The sequence below is a fragment of the Catharus ustulatus genome, chromosome 6 (genome assembly GCF_009819885.2).
Source record: "Catharus ustulatus isolate bCatUst1 chromosome 6, bCatUst1.pri.v2, whole genome shotgun sequence".
In the NCBI taxonomy this organism is placed as follows: domain Eukaryota; kingdom Metazoa; phylum Chordata; class Aves; order Passeriformes; family Turdidae; genus Catharus; species Catharus ustulatus.
The window spans coordinates 31,667,900-31,688,215 of record NC_046226.1 but is presented as its reverse complement, the minus strand read 5'-3'; the positions used below and the strand labels follow the sequence as shown (position 1 = coordinate 31,688,215).

The 20,316-nt window shown below is 34.6% G+C and overlaps 1 protein-coding gene across 2 annotated transcripts in view; it reads right to left on the bottom strand.

Moving 5' to 3' along the window:
* Window positions 1-1,430: 1,430 nt before the first annotated feature.
* SPRED1 (sprouty related EVH1 domain containing 1) overlaps window positions 1,431-20,316 on the bottom strand; it is a 60,020-nt gene continuing 41,134 nt past the window's right edge. For both annotated transcript variants that reach the window (XM_033062405.1, XM_033062406.2), the window contains exons 3-6: window positions 19,771-19,939; window positions 18,447-18,496; window positions 10,505-10,663; window positions 1,431-5,895 (exon numbers count right to left, since the gene is read on the bottom strand). In XM_033062405.1, coding sequence (XP_032918296.1) covers window positions 5,236-5,895; window positions 10,505-10,663; window positions 18,447-18,496; window positions 19,771-19,939 — 1,038 coding nt within the window. In that variant the 3' untranslated portion in view covers window positions 1,431-5,235. The remainder of the gene's footprint in view (window positions 5,896-10,504; window positions 10,664-18,446; window positions 18,497-19,770; window positions 19,940-20,316) is intronic.

The window sequence follows — 20,316 nt, the reverse complement described above, 5'->3', positions numbered from 1 at the left end:
AATTGTATGAAATCATGTTTAATGCTGAACTACTTTCCTCATATGCGTTTTTCACATAGTTCTATAATTTTGCCTAATAACTCTTCACCTTTATTTGCCATTCAATTAATTTGTCTGTTTCATTTCCCTGGTAGAGGTGCATTTTCACATCATCAATTAAAAGCTCAAGTATCTACACTTTATACTCCATGTAACATTTACACCTGGCAATAAAAATTCTTCAAGTTAGCAACTGATCAAATGAACAGGAAGAATTACTTTATTGGCTGTAACCAATAACAAAGCATTTGTAAAACCTAGAGGCGAATACAATTCAATTTAAAATAATCTATCCTAAACCCTGACCACTGAACTTTCAAATTACAGTCTCACAGATTTCTACTTATTCATTTTTCTTCGTGGACTGATTAGTTTCCCTTCCTTTTCTGATGTATCTCTTATTCTGTAGCTTACACAAAGCTTAGCATTATATTCAGAGATATGCATTTTTGTGATGGGGTCAAGTGGGAACTCAGATATATATGTTTTATGTAAAGGAATCTTGACCTCCTCAGCATGATGTCAATGATGAATACTGCTGTGCATACAAAGCAAACTGGTATAAGCCCACTTTTCTTTAAAACATTATAACAACCCTTACAAATGGTTCCTACAATGAATGATGCTGGAGTTTGAAGGTAATACCCGTATTTACTTGTTTTTATTCTGTTCTTGAGCTGCAACATTTCATTTCATTTGCACTGTTCTGAGTAATCCCAACACAGAATGGAAAACATGTTATTTTTTTCATTTCAAGATAGTTTTAATCAGGTAATTACAGGAAAAACATTGGAACAGTTTTTATGGTGTTATCTACTATGTCAACTTACGAGAATATGATGTAACAAACCAGTTACAAATTTAAAGACATATTTACATTCTATACTCAAAATAACAAGCTATATTCATATTCTTTACGCAAACACTTATGGGATGAATTAATTAAATTATACATCATTTATTATATGCAAATAGCAGTTGAGGTTTAATGGAAACAATATACACATGAGGCACTTTGAGGTCATTAGGGTGAAAAGCAAATGGCACCAAGCAAAAGAAAGAAAACATGTACAGCTTATACTGCAGCTTTAAACATGAAGGCTGCTTTTTCACCATATGCTTTAATTGCTTTAATGAACCACAACTTTTACAATTAAGGGAAACCTTCAGAGGGAAAAAAAAAACCCAAACCCAAAATGAAAACCCAACAGCCCCCTCAACCCATCTTTATATTTGCAAATGTGCCAAAGTAAACAAGTTTTATCCACCCAGCTGCTGGACAAATAGTACCATAAGGCATCTTTTTAAAGTTCTTGTTTTTGTTGCCAGTCAGCAATTTTGATCTTCATTTTACTAATATGAATGCATAGCTGTACTGGCTGCATGTTGGGCCATAAGCTTGGAAAATATTTAAAGTCTAATTTAAATGTGGGCATTATTTACACAAGTGTTCAACATTATCCTCCAGGTACACACGAACAGATCATTCTGAAGAGAACTCATCCAAAATGGGAATGTTATATTCCAACACGCACAACTAAGGCATTCTTCAAAATACCTTTGTTTCTCTAGAGGAAACTGCATTGGTTAAGACTGAAACATTGCTTCTATAAGCTCTTGAAGAGTTTTATAAAACATCATGCTGTTTACTAAACAGTTACCACAATAATTGCAGATTATTATTAGATATTGCTTTATCCATGCATACAGTTGTAGGTATATCCTTCACAGCTACTGAATTTCATGTGCGAGAGCACACACCCACCTGTGCATACTCACAACTTGATTTGTATCACAAACCAAAAGGCCAAATTCCCTCCGCACGAGCATCAAAACTCCTTCACTTTGCTGCAGGAAGAACTTCGAGAGCGGAAATTAATAAAATAATCAACATAATAAAAAAAATATATAAAACTTTTTCTTCTTATAGGCCCAGTGGCACAATCAAAAGAATTTTCATTTCATTCCTGGTTCTTATGCTCCTGTAACAGGCTATCATAACAATGTTAAACCTAACAAAATATATGGTTAAAGGATTTTTCCTTCAGTATTAATAATGAAACTTAAGAGCCGTGAGGAGCTAAAGCACCCCAGTCAGATTGCAAATGAATGACTGTTGTGTAAATTCCTGGCTATAGCATAACCTCATGGCGTACCTTAAGCCGTGCACGTACAGCCCGTTAGCTCGGTGTCGCCAGGAGCTGTGCCTGAAGGCTGCCCAGCTTTCCCGGTAGATGGTGCCCGAGCGCCGCTCTCCCTTCACTTCCCCCACTTTCCAGGGGAAACAATTTTCACGGTAACCGAGGCTTTCAACGAGCGAGGGACTTAATATTCAGTGGCGGTTTCCAAAGGCTCGGAAACAAGAAACACAAAGGTCCGCTATACATGCCTGACAAACTACAGCTCCAATGTTAAGGGCAAGGATTACGGATCGGGGAAGAAATTTCTCTATTTCCAAACGCTCAAGGAAGTATTTCAGAAGAGACAGAATGAATGTTACGTGCCGCCAAAGCCAGAAGATGTATGGATACAACAAGCTGTTCTGGAATGGGTTTGCTGTATGTCTACCTTCCACTGCTCATCTCCTAAATGAAACAGTGGGTAAGAGCCCTAGCACCAGTGAAAAAGTACACGTGCATGCAACTAAAACCAATCCTTATGCAACCTCGGATCTTTGCATTCCTTTGGTCTCTCAAACCAGGCAAGCTGGCTGCCACCTGCAGCACAACAGGAACAAGCAAGCATGGGCCCATTCAGTAACTGCTTTTAGATGATACAAGTCTTCAAAGAGAAAAGAAAAAAGTGAAAACATTTCAGCAGCTAAGTAGTTAAATGCAAGGTGAAAATATTAATGCACACATTTAACAAAAATATTAAAGTATATGTGTCATAAGATACAGTACAAGACCAGGAGTTTCACTATGTTGTATAGTGCTCAGAGGAAATTGCTAAAATTAATTTCTTTCTGAAGTATATATACAATATGATTATATAGCATTTTCTTATACAGCCAGCAAGTTCTTTTCTTAGGTTGTTCATACCTCTCTACCTTGAATTAGGAACCTAGCACTTACAAATATTAAATTCCTCTCATTCACTAGAAAAATTACCATTTTTAAATGAAAGCTGTTTTTAAAGTTAACAGTCTATTTATTCTAGGTAACCAAGTTTAGCTGAAAATGTGTGAAGCATGAAAACCAACCAGAGTAGCAGCTTTCAAATACATAAACAGTAAAACTCAAGACTGCTGCTGCCATGTCATATTCTTGGACTTTAGCCAATCAACTCTTAATACAAAACTAGAAGCTCTTCCATAACTTCTATAGTTATCAAGATATTTGTCGTCTTTTTCAATGTGAAATAATACTTTGAGATGATCTATGTACACAAGGCGGTCAATTCAAGCTGTAATATAAATATAAATATAAATGTTTTCTTTTAAAAAGTATTTTACAGACAGTTATATACATTTGTTCATTTCACTTCTGAGCTACAAAGGAAAACTAAGGGGCTGGATACATGCCGGAAAAAAGTACACAAAAGATATTGAAGAAATGCATGTAAGTGAGATAAGTAAGTAATGCATTTTTAAAAATAAAATTATTTCTTTCTGTGTTTAGTAACAAGGGTATACTAAAGACAATGTGTCCCACTCCAGCCAAGATATCAAACAGGCACATTTTCTAATGAATTATAACTGTGTTTAGTGTTGTACATGTTTTTAACAAGAAGTAAATAATTATTATTTCATAACACAGCACAACATGTAATATTTTTAAAAATTCTCTGTGGGTTAATTGAGTCTTACCTGAAAGTTTGGTTTACTAAGTACAAAACCATAAGAAATACCACACACAATATACCAGCACTCACACAAATACAGACACACACACTCACTCTCCAGCCTCCCTCCCCAGCCCCGCCCTCAAATTTCCCCAATTAAGAAGGTCATTCAGTTTTGCCTGGGCTGTAATTTATTTCTCAAGCTAAGTCTTTTGTTGTTCTTTTTGAACAAAACACACAGTACTTTTGTTCTTGCCCGTTCAAATTAGAAAAAGTTGTGGTTCAAAATAATGAAAACAATTTCACTTTTGTTATTAATCTTTTGTTTTAATCATAGTACTTGATAAACAGCTGAACAGGATCCTAGTTTAACAGAAGGATAAACAAGAACACTGATGACAATTTGTTACAACTGCCTTAATGTACCTTTCGCTTAATGAACATTTGAATATGCAAGAAAGTATTTTTGGAGGATACCCCAAAAGAAAACAACTTGCTGGTTGAACAACAGAAACAACATCCTTTTTGCTATTATGTTGAAATCAAAGTCATTTATATATATAAAAATAAATGTTATGTTCTAACAAGAACATTTTAGACAATTACATCTGTGCTTAACAAAAAAATATTGGTCACTCAAGACTAGAATAATTAATATTTTAAAGGTTTTTAGATTATCAGAATGCATGGATACAATTCAACACAAACTGTAGCTGAAGGGAACCAGGACTGAAAATATCAATTTGTCCATCTGGAATAAAAATGCAACTAAATTAACTATTTAAAATACTACCATGGAATGTGACAGTAGATATGGTCCATACCTACTATATCAGAGGGAAGGAAAGTTTAACATGTAATAATTCGTACCTTACACATTTAGTTAAATATAAACATTTGTTATTTATACATAAAGTTGCTTCCAAAAAACTATTAATAAGTGATTTAGTTGCACTTAAAATCAGTTTCTTTTCTCATTTGCTGAGTATTAACTTTTCTTAATCTTAAATCAACTGTCACTAGTGCACTTTTAGTTAAAATTTCCCCTCAGATAAGTTTTAATCCTTTTAAAAGAGCCCCTCACCTAAACCATGAATGTACAAAGTGGCAAAAGTTAATCCCTTTTAGTATAATCATAGTTTATATACTCATTTTATAGCCAATAAGAACAGGCTTTCCTTTGCAAAATCTCCTTCACAACTTGCAACAAATGCCACGCACTCAAAGGAAATAGTTAGGCGTGGCTAGCACTTGTAAAATGCCAAGGTCTGACAAGTCTTGTTGCTTCCTCCACATCAAGCATCTCTTACATGAAAGAAGATTCCCTTCAGCTTGCCAAAAAGCTTCCACAAATCCAAGTTAGATGCTTCCTGGAAACAAAGATTTTTCAGCTCTGTTTGGCACAAGACTGATTCATCCCGCAGCTTTATGCTTTCCTCCACAGCACCCACACACCTCACCACAGTGATGGCATGCTCTCAAGGGGAGGTAGCAGCACATACATGGAGCAATGAACGAGAGTGCCACCAGTGCTAACCAGCGTAAGCAGAACTTGTCATCACTAGTGTCACACGAGCAAGGATCAGAGAAATCTCCTTCAGAGTCTGACATGCAGTGATACAGCATGCTCTCTGCGCAAAGCATGCAACTAACTTGGTAGATACATCTTTTAATAGGATCTGGCGCATCTTGACATTTTCCTCTGCCATTATCTTCATGATTAAACCTTTCCTGGCAGTATATACAGCGGGAACGCTCACCATCCTCTTTTCTTCTTTTTGAGTTTTTAAATTTTGATGAGGAAGGCTGAGTTTTAAATACCACAGAACTCTTTGAGTCTTTTAGGGAATTCAACTTAGTTCCATCCCCACATGGGTATAAATAGTCAGATTTTTTACTGTCTGATTTAGAAAATGGTATATTTGAGTCTGCGTCATCCCTCTCCAGGTCATTCTTCCACATGTCAGGATGCCTGTAGTCTGCATAACGACGTATCAAAATGTCACGAGGGTTTATTCTGACAATTTCATCTTCATCCTGAAAACTAACATGCCTGATTGACTTCAGTGGGACCTGAAATGGCAAAGTAAGAGAAGTTTATTTTGGTGAAGTCCCAAATTTATGTCCACCTACAATGTAAAACTTAGATTAGAAAAGTAAAATCCAAAATTTTTTCTCTTGCTGCCTGAGGATAAAAAAATTCACATTATTTTCTCACTATTACAATTCACAAACATCCCCACAATAATGAGTCTTCTGGAGGGTATTAGGTCTATGAGCTATAGTATTCTTTCCTGACCTTTTAGTGTCTCGTGAGAGCTTTAAGTATTTTGGTATCCGCATAAAACTTGATGCTGCTCTGTGAATTATGCTCATAATTAGAGTGCTAACATCTTAAAGTGGAAAATAATTCCACAGATTAATTATGCCTTATGTGCTGATTTCTTGTGATGATCTGCTGCTTTAGGACTAACTCCCTGATATATTCACTACTCTGTTATCCAGGAGCATTCCTTAATTCCTGCTCTAAGTTTCCAAACTCTTTCCAATTTATACAAGAGTATTGAATGCTGGTAACATACTATCAAAGCTGTGATCTAGATAAGGATTTTGCAGTATGAAGCATAACATTCAAACAAACAATAACAGCACCTTCTGAATGCGTCTCCCCTTAGCTAATACACAGTACTTAAATTAATTAGTTTAGGACACCGGCAGGCAAAGACCCAAAGCACTTCTTAAATTCTCAGTTTATAATGAACTGACCATAATTTAAGACTTTTTACTTCAAAAGGCAAGAAATAAGGAATGTGCTAAACACATAGGAAACCAGCAGAGAAATAAGATAGAGTTCTTGTTTTTTCCACCTTACAATGAAAGGGCATGAGGGCATGAAAAAGTCAAAGATGACCAAATTCAGAGAATCATCCAAACTGAAATACTGCAGGCCTATCTAAGTGTAAGATAGTGGATTACTCGCAAGAAAAGGTGCAAATAATGACAGCATAACAATTTAGCACATGTATATAAAAGTAGCTCCTGAAAATAGCAGACAGTGCAGCAAAAAAGCAAGGGTCTCAGTATGCCCCATTATTTCTACCTTACAAGCAGCAATTATTTTCCTACACTGTAGGGCTATTATAATCAGAGCCAGATTATGAGTGGGCTTCAAGTCAAATTCTGCCTTTTTCTCTGTCAAGTACACAGCCTGTAAACCATCTCTCAGAAAAGGCAAAAAACCCTTCCACTCCCTAACCTATTAGTCTTACAAATTCTTCCAGAATCATGAATTACTTGGGAATAATCTTTGGCATCAGTATTGTTGCTTTGAGAGGGTTTACCTTATTAGTACTCAAATTACTGAGAATTAATGTGTCACCATTCCATAGTCAAGTACAACAATTGAACAGCATGTTCCTAATCTGTTGCAGTGTGTGAAACTACTGAAAATGAGGTTTTAGGTATAAAAGACTTCTGTGTCACTTTGCATGTGTCTATGCTCCCACTGTGCTGAAGTCTGCGTGTCCTGGTTTTGGGGTAGGAGACACAGAAGGGAAAAGGGAAGGCAGCTGGAAAAGAGGAAGGAAGAGCTTCTTAAAATATGCTATCTTCTGATTATGTAAGAATATCTGTAGCCTGCTCTAACCATCACTTCCCTGCTCAACAATCCTTGTATGATGAGTACAGAACTGTAATTAGAGATGCTTTGCCCTGGGACTTTCAACTGGAGTATGCTAACAAGAATATTTTTTTTTCTTGGCTCCAAGCCACATAGCTGAACTTCCACAAGGTTTCAAGGATACAGGGAGAAGAAAGGTTATATCCTATTCAGCTAACATTGCTTCTCTTACATACTTCCCAGGCTCTTATGAAAGCAGTTAGGTTTCCCCTTTGCTTATAAAAGCCAACTGCTTCTCAGCCTATTCTGTTTTCAAACAAGAGGAAGAATCTATTGTTTAGCAAAAATAACTAACTATGGCTAATTGGTTTATTTGAGCATTTTACGGCATAAATTTATTAAAAAAAAAAGCCACAAAAGTAATTAGAATTCCACATGTTACAGGCATAAAGGATCCTTACCCCACTGTCCACATAGAACATTATGCATGCACTCAAGACAGTAAATAAAACTCATTGTTTAAAAGAAAACCCCCTAAAACCTCATTACAAAAAACCCACCCTCAACCTCCCATTGCCCAGACAGCTAACAGCCATTAAAGATCACTACAAATACTAACAACTGTAGGAATCTGACCTCTCCTTAGTCTTTGAAGGCTTTTTATTTGTTTGAGCAGAACACATCCTGTACATAGAACACATTTATAATTTTTAAGTTTTGAGCCCAACACCTAAAAATGCTTAACTGGCATGTTACAAACGAGGCACCACTACATTCTTTATGGTACTAATATTAAGAAATATTTTTTGAGCAGAACATGCTGAAAAATAAACAAACTGGAGAAATGCTGGAAAGAGCTTACTCATTGGGTGTTAAATGGAACTATGTGAATGCATGAAGTACATGAAAACTTAGGAACAATTCACAACCCAAATTCAGATAGGTACAAATAGCAGCAAAATTTAATGAGAATAATGCACTCAGTGCTCCAAATAGTAAAAATTAAAACTCAGTACAAATGTCCTCTATGTGAAGCTGAAGCAGGAAGGGAGGAAGAATGTTACAGCAAACTGCAATTCCACAGAGAATCTGATTCTGAAAATGATTAGCCAGCTGGAAATTAGGCAGAAAATTTCTGTTGACACAACTGAACCCACAAGTGCAGCACCTTACTTGAAGGGATGCACCTTTAAACAAGGCACAGTCACTTCCTTGGTACTGTAGCTTTTGCCGTTTCTCCTTAAAGAGATATACCTGATTTTGGTCTCCTTGCAACTTCTCAAAATGAAGACACTAGCAGCTGCCTAAGTACTAAGTTTAACACACATCTGTGTATCAGAAGCTGAAAAGCTGAAGGACTAGAGTACTTTTTTACTAACAGTCAAAATATTACAGGTAAAATCTGAATTGTCATTAACCATTTCTTTATGTACTTCTTGAGCTATTCAACTTATAAGCACACTCTTAAGTAAGAGTGTTCAAACTTATGTACACAAAATTGAAATAAACCCAGTAATTACCTCAAGATCTGCTGTGTCACCTGGTCATATGCATGGAGTTTAGCAGAGCCAGTGCAGTTTGTGCACATACAGAATGTGAGGTTTTAGTGACCTGTCTATGTCTAAATGCATGCAAAACCAGAGTGCGTCTGTTGCTTGCAGGTGGTGCTACAATATGAGAACAATATTTTAAAGAATATCTACTTAAATTTTCATGGAATCCCCCATAACTTCACTTTTCAAAAACTGAATTCTAATGTTGTCATTTGAAAGAAATTTCTATTTAATTTCTATCAGACACTGACTAATCAGTTAACACAACCTAAATTATCTCTTTCTCAGTAGATGATTTTATACATGCTTTTGAAACGTACAGGTATTTTAAGCTACTGCACTTTACAACAGAGACAAGACTAACAGGTCATACATCACGAGTTACTGTAGCCATTAAATATTAGCTGCAATAACCTAAGAACCCAGCCATTCTATTCTAAAACATATTTACAATTGTCTTTGCAAGTAAAGGGGAAGAAGGAAAAATATGTACTTTAACAGAAACAAAAATATGAGGTGATTTATACAAAGAGATAATTGGAGTAGATCAATGATTAAAGATGAAAAATTAATAATTTCAAGCTTCTTAGTTCTCCAGATGACACTGCTTGCTTCTTTTGCCCAATAAAGCAGCTTAAGACTAGCTGATATAAAACTTAAGTACAATCCTATTTTTCTCTGCAAAAATAACTGAGGGTACCAACAAGCTTTATTTCAAGCAGCAGAGATATTTTTTGGCAAGTCTTCAGAACCATTTGAACTTGCATTCTACTTTGACTTCTGTTACTCAGCATATTCTAAAAGCTTCCCATGTAGTTGGTTCTAGACATAAGACCACCAAATTAATTATAATCCAACTTACTAAGACTACTTCTCCACTCTACAAAAAGCGTCAGTTCTTTCAGCTTTTTTCTTTTTTAGAAAAAAAGAAAAATATAGTGCTAAAGGAAAAGCTGTACCAATGGCTGAACACTTTTCATACATAACTGATATATATATATTCCTTTCTGCACCAAAACAGATACTTTAGTTTAAATATGCATTTAGAAAGCACAAGCAATGTTTCAATAAAAATATTTAGCAGAAGTGCCCTACTGTACAGCGCATCCAAGACATCAATTTTAAAGATACTTTTCAATATTTCTAAGCCAATGAGTATCAGTATACATTTAACTAAGTCTGAGCTAATACACAATTAACATTTTCTGAAAAAAATTAAATGGCTTTTTAAGACTGCGGATATTGAAATCTGCAATACAAAAACCGACTTCAAAGAAATTAAAGATTTATTCATGTAGTCTGGTGCACTACAAAGATAGGTAAATACCTTCACAAAGCTTAACCTCTGCCATATTAATGCTATAATATTTCAGCTGAAAAGTTTATATTGAAAATTTCAAAAAGCTGAGTATGTGGACTCGGAACACAATGATTTCTTGTCAGAAACAACATACTGTGCTATTAATACAGCTGGCAAAGTAAGCACTGCTTCTTTTATTGGTATTCTTACCTGGTTAGGTTGGCTTGGTAAACAGGCTCTCCTGGTGTTGAAATCCTCAAATGATGAAGGCCTTAAATTTGCACTGTTGTAGGTTTCACTGGTTACTACAGTTTCATGTTGAAAAAGGTGATCTTTCATTAGTGAACCTGATGTATTTTCTTGAGCAGTCTAGAACACATAAGAACTCCTTTGAAATGATTTTTGCATTTATATAAAAACAAAACCAGACCCAACAAGTTCATACATACGTCTGTTAAAATTCTATATAATGTGTTAGAAGTATCACTGAACACAAATATTCTTAAATGCACATTTTTGAAAGCATTTAGAAGTAGCAAGTATTTTCTTTATTTTGAGTCAGTCTTGGTAAATACAGAATTTCTCTGCAGACACTACACAACTTGGGCACTAGAGATACATGCCTTTGAAATACAGTTGCCAAATCAGACTTCTTTAAGGAAGTAGAGATTAACCTGTCTCTGAGATGTTTTCTCTAACGACCCACAAGGCTACCAGTATTTACAAAAACACAACTGGAGAAAAAAAATTCTGAGACTAATAATGCAAAAGCTAATCAGATCTTTTAATAAATTAAAAGAAAAATCAGATGGAAAGGAAGAGAAAGTAAATTTTAACCTATACTGGCCCAATTAAAATATCTAATTGCAGCAAGTGCGCATTAAAAATGTAATGACTGTCTTTTTGCAATTACAGTTGTATCAGGCAATTTGATACAAAAATGACACGAGGCAATGTATGATGAGACAGCTGAAGGACCTGTGCCATTCAGAAGAAGGAAGAGGAAGTATGTCTGGGTGAAATACTGGCTTGTAAGATGATTCAATTTCTGAAATGAATTGAAAAACGAAAGTTCTCATTATTTAAGCTTGACTGACTGGGACATACTTAAGATACAGCAGAGCATTTTAATACAAATTCCACTGGGCCTCCAAAAATGTACTGTATGTTTTGTTTGGTGTAAAGTTAACTGGTTGTCATCATGGATAACACAGAAAATTCTGGCATCATCCAGCTTCCAGCAATCAGAATGTTTCAGCTTTATTTTAAGGTTTTGTATGTATCAAGAAAACATTTAGAGGAAAAGAATAAAAATGGTACAGAAAAACACTGAGGCAAAGGCAAACCTAAAGTTTTGACAGGCTAAGTATTAACTCAAAATCATTAGTTTTCACTTATCAAATACTTGAAGAACTTATTCCAGAATTACATTAGTACCTCACATACATAAAAGCCTAATGTATCAAGTTCTAAAACATCTAGACAGTATGAAGTAGCTGGTCTGTAGCTGATTTTGTAGGACAAAGAAAATCATCACATCACTAAGAATTTATATATTGTTTCAGAAGAACCTTGTGGGAAATGTTAAATTTAGTAATTAATTAATGATCAGTATAATTACACTCCAAGAAAGAGAGAAGCTCACTCAATCAGGTTAAAGTTCGCCTGCAAAATTCTGAAGGTGGGCAAAATGCCAAAATGAAGTGCTATTTTCAGATTCTTGAGCATGACAACACCACAAAGTAATTGACCCTGTTATTGTCAAAATTAAGTTTTCTGGTCAAACATTGTTGGGAAAGGAGTATAAACAAAATATTGGAATGACTGACAACAATTAGACTTTATATATGCATACCTATTTTAAGAGCAAAAAGCATAAAATATTAGTGCAATATCAAACATCTTCATAGCAGGAGGTCCTCTTGCAGATACATTGCTCAATGACATAAAAAGCTTCCAAAACAGTGGTTCAGACCGCAGAAGAGCTGTATTCAAAATGAGGAAGAAATGCCTACAACCATTTTTGGTCTGAGCAATGTTGAAAATGACTACACGCATTTAAGTTAACAGCTAGAAGCCATTTTACAGAAACCTCAGTGATAAGCATCCCCTTTCGTGCTCCCCTGCATATTATACATTTGAGTGGTCTAGGGAGAAGGGAGCAAGGTGCAAAAACTTCTTCCTTCCCACGGAAAAAGCACATGCTACCCACAAGCCAGTCTTTATCCCTGGGTGAGATTTGTAGCAGCCTGCATTATTTTGTGTCCCTGCAGGTGATTCACACCTTTCTTTAAAAATAAACTATCTACACAAAAGAGCAAAAAGGACAGATGCACATGCTCACAGAGGCAGACACAAGTACTCCCCTTGCCAGTCAAGGGGGACTCCATCTAATGAAGGACACAGGCACAGATATCTGTTACCGTGCTAACCAGTAGTGCCAGATGATGTACAAAACCCAAACCTTAATCTTAAAGCAAACTTTTCTGCCCTATACCCAGCAATTATCAAAGAATGCTTTCAGAAAATTCCAACACAGATAACCACAATTCAAACTAATTGACTTCAAGGACAAATTTCAGGGTGGCAGCAGACAGAGAAAAGCATGGGACCTTTAATAAGGCAAGAACTCGCTAGACAGCATTTCTGAAAGCACAATGCTCAGCTTACCAACCTATACGCTACAAGTAAGTGGACACAGACTGACTTCTGGTATCAAAATGAAAAGCAAACATGTCAGTTATTTAGCCAATAAATATTCACTGCTGAATTACAGAAATGACAGATGAACATGCTGAACTCTCTGCTTTTAATTAAACTGTAATTTTGATACAGTCAAACCTCATTTATTAGTATCCAAAAACCTTTTCCTTGGACAACACTTCCTGCTCCAATGTGATGTTTTATTACAAGGTCATAAACACCTGAAAATTCACATTTATAATGGAAACACTGACAATCTGAAGTAGGAAGACCTAGAAACAAAAATGGTATTGTGTTGAAAATACATTTAAGTAAGAAGCAAACTTACAAAGTTTTCCACAAGAACATATACAGAGTATCACACACTAACAGAGATGCATTCTTCTTTTCTACTGTCCAAAGCAATTACACCGCCCACATTCAATATTCTTTAACCACAGCCTGCAAAGTACAGCACTGGCATAGGTTATTCAGTATCATCTGTAAAGTAACCTACGCCAGTTTTTAATGCACAACGGAAATCTGGTTTGCTCCCAGCTGCTGGTATAATAATTACTGTCCTATGGTTGCTAAGAGATACTCTGAATTTTTTTTCCAAGACTACTAAAACATTTCTGTGCGCACAAGCAAAAGGATGCTGGGTAAAGCAATAAAATGACTCCAGCTGTAGCTCTCCAGCAGAATTCAAAGCCAGATGACAGCTGTAGAGAAAATGAAAACCAGACTGAGCTTCTCTTGTTCTTCAGATTTTCTCTCCTTACTTCTCCCAGTTTGCCAGAGTTAAGTCTGGGAGAGAATTCAACATTGTTCTGCAAACATTGTTAAAAATGTTCTCCTCTAAGTAAGTTTAATGATTACACAGAAGGATGGATGAGAGACCACATTTCCGCTGCATCCCAGTTCTTGCATTTACTTCCCATGAGGCCCGAAAATCTGCAGTTTGATGTTCACAACACAAGAAATGTTTAAATGCTTTTTCCTTAATTTTTCGATTCTGAATAAATGATACAGGTTTAAAAAACATCTGAATTACTTCCTTCTGCTTTGGCTATTTCTGAGACTGATGGAGTGATCTATTTGGCAAAAAACCTATTATTTTCAGATAAGTGTTTCTGACATAGGCTGAAATATTACCTAGATTACTCTGAATATTTTGTACAGTTTAAACTAAAAAAGACATTTGACATGCCTCTTTCTGCAAAGGCTTTTCCACCTGAATATATAGAGAACACAACATGTAAGAAGGCTGCTAGGAATACTGGTGAGGAAAAATATCTAATTCCTTCTGTTTTTTATATACAACTCTAACAAAAAAAAAGCTTAATAAACCACAATTATTTAGCACAATATATGAATATCTTTATTTGAAATAGATAATATGAATCAGTATTACTTTTAGTTCTAAGAACTGGACCTAAGCAATTTATTAACTGCATAAAATATTTCTAATCTTTAGTGTTTTACCATGTGGTATTGTCATATCCGTAAGAAATTAGTGTGTGTCAAGGGTAAATTATTTCACATGTCCTTACAAGTCATAATGTTATTTTAGTAAAATAAAACTTCTGCAAGCATTTTGTTAGAGACAAAATAAATTGAGTGGTCATTGAAGGTCTTTATGAAGAGGTCACTAAATAGTGTATTTACAGAGCAGTGCATGAACAAGTGATATCTTCCCTGCCTGCACCAAAACCACTTAAGATGCATGTAAGTTGCAGGCCTTTCCACCTTCCTATTAACAAAAAGTCCAATGTACTTACTTCTGAAACAACAAGCCAAACTCTTTATTTTCTGCTTACAGTTTATCAGTCTACAGTTTTCTTCTGCCACTAGTAAGAAACTCAAAAGCATAAGTGATCCAGTCTTATTACTTCAAAACTATTAAAATGTGTTGGTAGCCTATAAATAACACCAATATGGCTGAATCAACACAAACTGAAAGAAAGTAAAGTTCAGCTACTCTATTTCTCAACCTCCACAAAAATAATTTTAATCATATGAGCTCTAGATTTAATTTAGATTTACTTCTAAAAATACTTTTGGTTTTTTTTTTTTTTTTTCAGTTAAGCTAGGTGAGTTTTAAAGCAAGAAGTTTGCATTTGGTAAAAGAAAACAACCTAAGCCAGTCCTCTAACAAACAAGCAAACTGACTTACTTAAGCTGATTTACCGCATTCAAGATGCTGGGTTTTATACCACTAACATCTAAACTTCCTAACACAAAACAAATTCCCAATGCATATTTCCATGTAATTACATATACTTTTCCAGGTTCCATTACCCAACACTACAGAAAGTCAGATAGCTCTGCCTTAACTCATTTGTGTATTTCTGTTTGAAAGTAAGACTAGGGCTTACTTGATGATACGAACAATTTGCATCTAATAAGTTAATTAAACAATTACAAATAATTGCAATAATTTAAGCAACCATGAAAACCCCTACGTGATGATATTTTAATACTAGGATTTTAACATTATTTGCAAACAACAGAGAGGTTAAAAAAACTCTAATGAAGCTATGTCTTCTTAAAATGATACATTTGCTCTTCAGCAAAAAAAATGCTTTCTCTAGGTGATTTTATTTACAAAATTCAAATTAAAAAATCAAAAATTTAGTGAACCAAGGTATAACATACTAAGCCTAGAGTTGCTAGACAAGGCAAGAGTTCAGTTTTGGATTTACATTTAAGATATGCACGTACAACTTTCAGACAATCACTATTTCTGCTAACTGCTTCAATAAAATGTGATAATACTCATTACAAGGAAGTATTGAGACTTCACACTAAGATGATAATTTTTGATTGTCTTTGGATCATTTTATTTGCTGTCTGTAGCACCAAATATAGCCAGCTAGTAAAATAACTTATGAAGCATGTTTAGCTTTCTTCATCATCTAGTCATCTTCATTTAAAAAAACTCAACAAAACCAAGCCACAGTTAATGAAATTTATGTACAACCTAAATGCTATATTTATACTTCAAATATAGGATTCTACTACTAAATATAAAATTCCTACTGTGTCAGATGACTAGAACAGTATAGAAAAAAATACTCTTTAATATTCTATCCACACTCCAAAATGCCCTTGCATAGATATACTCCAAAACACACTCAAAAATACTAATAGAGACTTTGGAAAACAGCTCATAAAATAAACAGGGAAACAAAAAATCATTAAGCTACATAGAGGTCACAAGAAGTTGGTGACAAGTCAACACAACTCTTCAAATACTCAGTATGTTCTCTTTAAAGAATGATGGTCTTACACATCAAGGTAAAAAGACCCTGGTGTATCCAGTATCACTTATCAGAGTATCAGTCTTGGAAGGAGGGAACATTTAATTTGAAAGAGAATGTGGACTATGTGGTATTTCAAAGGTATTCTTGGAGACCAGACCTGATGCCTGTAACTAAAATGGTGTAAAGCTTTTCTACACTCATGTTCATAACCCTGCAATTACAGCTTCATTATTGATACAGAAACCTCATTTAGATGGAGCATAGCTAAACCAGGTTGGATTCAGTTTTCTCTGCATTTCTTTTTTTTTCTCCCTTCTGGTATTGTTATTGATAGGCAATGCTAGTATCACTTATTTCACTTTGGTATGCAGATATGGTAAGAGATATTGGCAAGCTTTTTTGTTTCTAGAAAACAGGACATCTATCCACAGAACAAATGCACAGTTAAGCAATGTCTATTGTGATGAAGTCATTAAGTATGTTTTCCTGTATAGAATGTAAAAGATTGTTCTGCTGATTTTTTTGACCTGTAATACATATAATATATATAAATACTCATGCACAATATATCTGGTTTACAGACAGTAAAAAAATATACACATTTATGTTTTAAAATGGAATATAAATTAAACCTGTATTTATATATGTAAATAGGTGGTGTATTGATATTCACATATATATAGATGTTGTAAATAATTTTCTCCACTTTCCCAATAACAAATTTGTAACTATAATGAATTTCAGGTATTTTCCTCAATTTTGGCATCCTTATATACAAAAGCAATAACTACGCAGCAAAATCAAGAGAAAATTGGTTTGTTCTCATCTCATTAGGCCTGTAGAAACTGTTCAATTATTAATCCTTACAACAAAGCATGTTTAAGCAAGTATTTTAAGAGTTGATTAAGGACTGCATTAACTTTGGCACATATTTCCTTTGCCCTGTCAAAATCTTGTTTCTTTGAAAAATCTGAAATATCTAATATTTATAGCAATTTTACTTTCAATTGCCTTAAAAAAAGCACTGCAAATAAAGAACAACAGGTGGTTACACAACCAACACTTACACAAAGAAATACATTTATTCTACCATAAAATTAAAAGATATCAGGAGACTTCTGTATTGCCACTGCATTGCAGCATCCTTTTTAAATACTTGACTCTCAGTCTCCTATCATAGTATCTTCAAAGTCATCTGCTAATTTTCTTGATTTTGTGTTCTAGAGGTTCTACGCTGGATCTATTTACAGTGACACAAGATTTATTATTGCAGAAGTAATGAGACTGTTTCCCAGAAGAAATCACTTAGCAACATTATCAGTTTTTTGAATAGTCACTAAGACCCCAGAGTCAACTTGTTTCTTTACCATCTTCATATTAATTTAAATTTCTGCACTCTGAAAACTGAATATATGTGGGAATGCAGACATGGCTTTCACTAAAATAAGAAGGAAAAAATAACAAGCATACATAGACACAAGTAGGATTTACTCAATTATATTATAGTTATTTACTCTGTGTGTGTGTGTATATATAAATACATCTCCATAATGGTTTTTATACTGGCTTTTTAATCACACAGATTCTTGGCTATTACCAGGCAGTGCTATGCATCAGTGTTACAGTATTTATGGTATATGATATAATTATGACCTACAGAAATTGAACAGTAAAAAAAAGGATCAATAAAAACTTGAATCTCAACAAGTGACTACTTTATCTTCAGTGGGTTTTAAGAATTGTCTGAACTTCTGTCTTTGTTTGGACTATATTCTTTCAACCATTGTCTCAGCATCTTTTCAACTCTAACCATTTGATGTTAGAAGTGTTTTATCACTGCAAAGCGAAATCTAAAAAAACAAATAAGATGTACAAGTAAAAAAATTCTTTATCCCTCTATTTTCTATTTCCTAGAAGAATATTGCATACTTCAATAAGATCAAAGAGGAAATAACTTGAACAGACATTTTAAACTTAAAAATTAAACTCAGGATACTTAATGATCCTATGGATTAAACAATAACAACTTTGTTTAGCACAGACAATATCATAAGTCTTTGAGATAATTCTTCTGGAACTTACTTATTTAATTAAACTAAATTTTGCTATTGCTCTTATTTTGCTTATTCTCACTAATGAGAGCAAAATCCGTTGGATACATTTGTAAAAGAAAAAATGCACAATTAATTAAAAAATTTACTCACTTGAAAGCAGTCTTCTGCCACTTCAACATCATTTTGGGAGGGTGGATAACCTTCACATAAAGAAAAAAAAAGTAGACAAGGTTATTTTCTTCGCATTTACCACTTACTGTTTCCAGTAATCCATACCATTTCTCAATATCCAGTGATGATGATATAAATATTCTTGTTTACTTTTCTAACGTATAGATCACTGCATTTCAAATTGATTTAGTAGGCATCATTCACTTCTACACTCTGCATTTTCTATACTGAGTATTTCTAGCCACACTCCTCTCTCTTGTTCCCACTTTCCCTATAAACGCATTTTCAAAGTGTCATCAGCAATGAGAAGCAAGGGAATATACTCCTTTTAATAAAGCATTTTGAAAATTAAAGACAGACATTTGGTTGGCATGAATGCACACAGTGTTGTATTTTGCTATAAATCAGCAGAAATTGAAATTGTGAGACCCTAAGAGAAAAAATGACTCTCATGTTCTCTAATTATTTGTCTTGAAGGGATATGGATCATACTAACACAATTCCAAAGCAGTCCTTAGAGCATGACGAAGAGCATTTCACCTCAGAAACATGGTCCTCACTTCATTACCAGGATAACACACATAAAATCCCTTTTTACAAGCCTGAAAGAGATGTTCTTTCAGTTCAACAGACACTTGTTCTCTTCCCTCCCTGTATCGATCCAGCAATACATTTATTTTATTTTCAGCTCAGAATCTAGGCTTGATGATATCCTTCAGTTTGTTCACTGGTTTCCATTAATTCAGTGAAGCTCTGGAACCAGATGGCCATATTGCTGTCTGAGTAAATTCTTCTTCTGTTCCTAAAAAAACCTGTCCTCAGAACTACACAGAATGCAGTACTACTACTAACTCAGCAGTTAGAAAAAAATAAAACTATTAACTGAGAGTATGAGCAGATAAATAGAGAACTCAACAGGTCACAAATCATTCAACTTCACAGCTTATCCTACAAGAACACAGGACTTGCAAAAAGCTTCTAAGATCCAAGTGAGAGAATATAACACTCCAGCTTCCTGCTTTTCTTCATGTCTAAAAGAAAGAGGCAATGCTTTATTATGTAGGGATGTTTCAGGAAATTACCTTATTAGTGTTTGTGAAACAATTTAAGACACTTGAATAAATGGCACTTTAGAAATGTCAGAAGTGCTATTTCAAAAACTATTAAAATCCCAATATACTGTAGTTTAATCCACATCCTTAAATACTGTCAATGCAAATGTTACACAAAGTGCTTTGACATCTTTTTTAGTAAACACTCAATATTCCTCCATCCCACCAAGTCTTTCACCTGAAATATGTACCTTGAGAAATATCCTCTACTGCTCTTCGAATACCTCTATCAAATGCTCTTGCATCAGCAGGACTCTGAAATGTGAGGCCAAACTTTTTGTCATCAATCTTCCAGTGGTAAAAAGTAGGAGTAACTTTGTTGTAAACAAGGTCTTTCTTTAATGTGCATTCCAAGACCACCTTTCAGAAAGAAAACAGAAGGAAAAGATATCAATGACGAATGTATCTAATGTGAGAACAAAAGGTAGTCTTTGTGAACTACCTAAAAACATACTTCATAGAAGTCTCTTTTCAAATTTCTTCCTGTTACAAGGATATAATTTTAACTTCATTTCCATTATGGTCAAATCATCGGTTGCTGATAAGTGGTATGAGTTGAAGACACTATTTGTTTACTGAGTCAATCCTCCTATTCAAAAATCTCATAGCCACAAAAGTATTTCATACCTGCAACAACCAGTACAGACTTGGTAGATGTTCAGCAAATTAAATAGGTCACATCCTCCCAAAAAGCATTGGGTGCTGATATAGTTTTACTGTATCACTGGGATCTACAA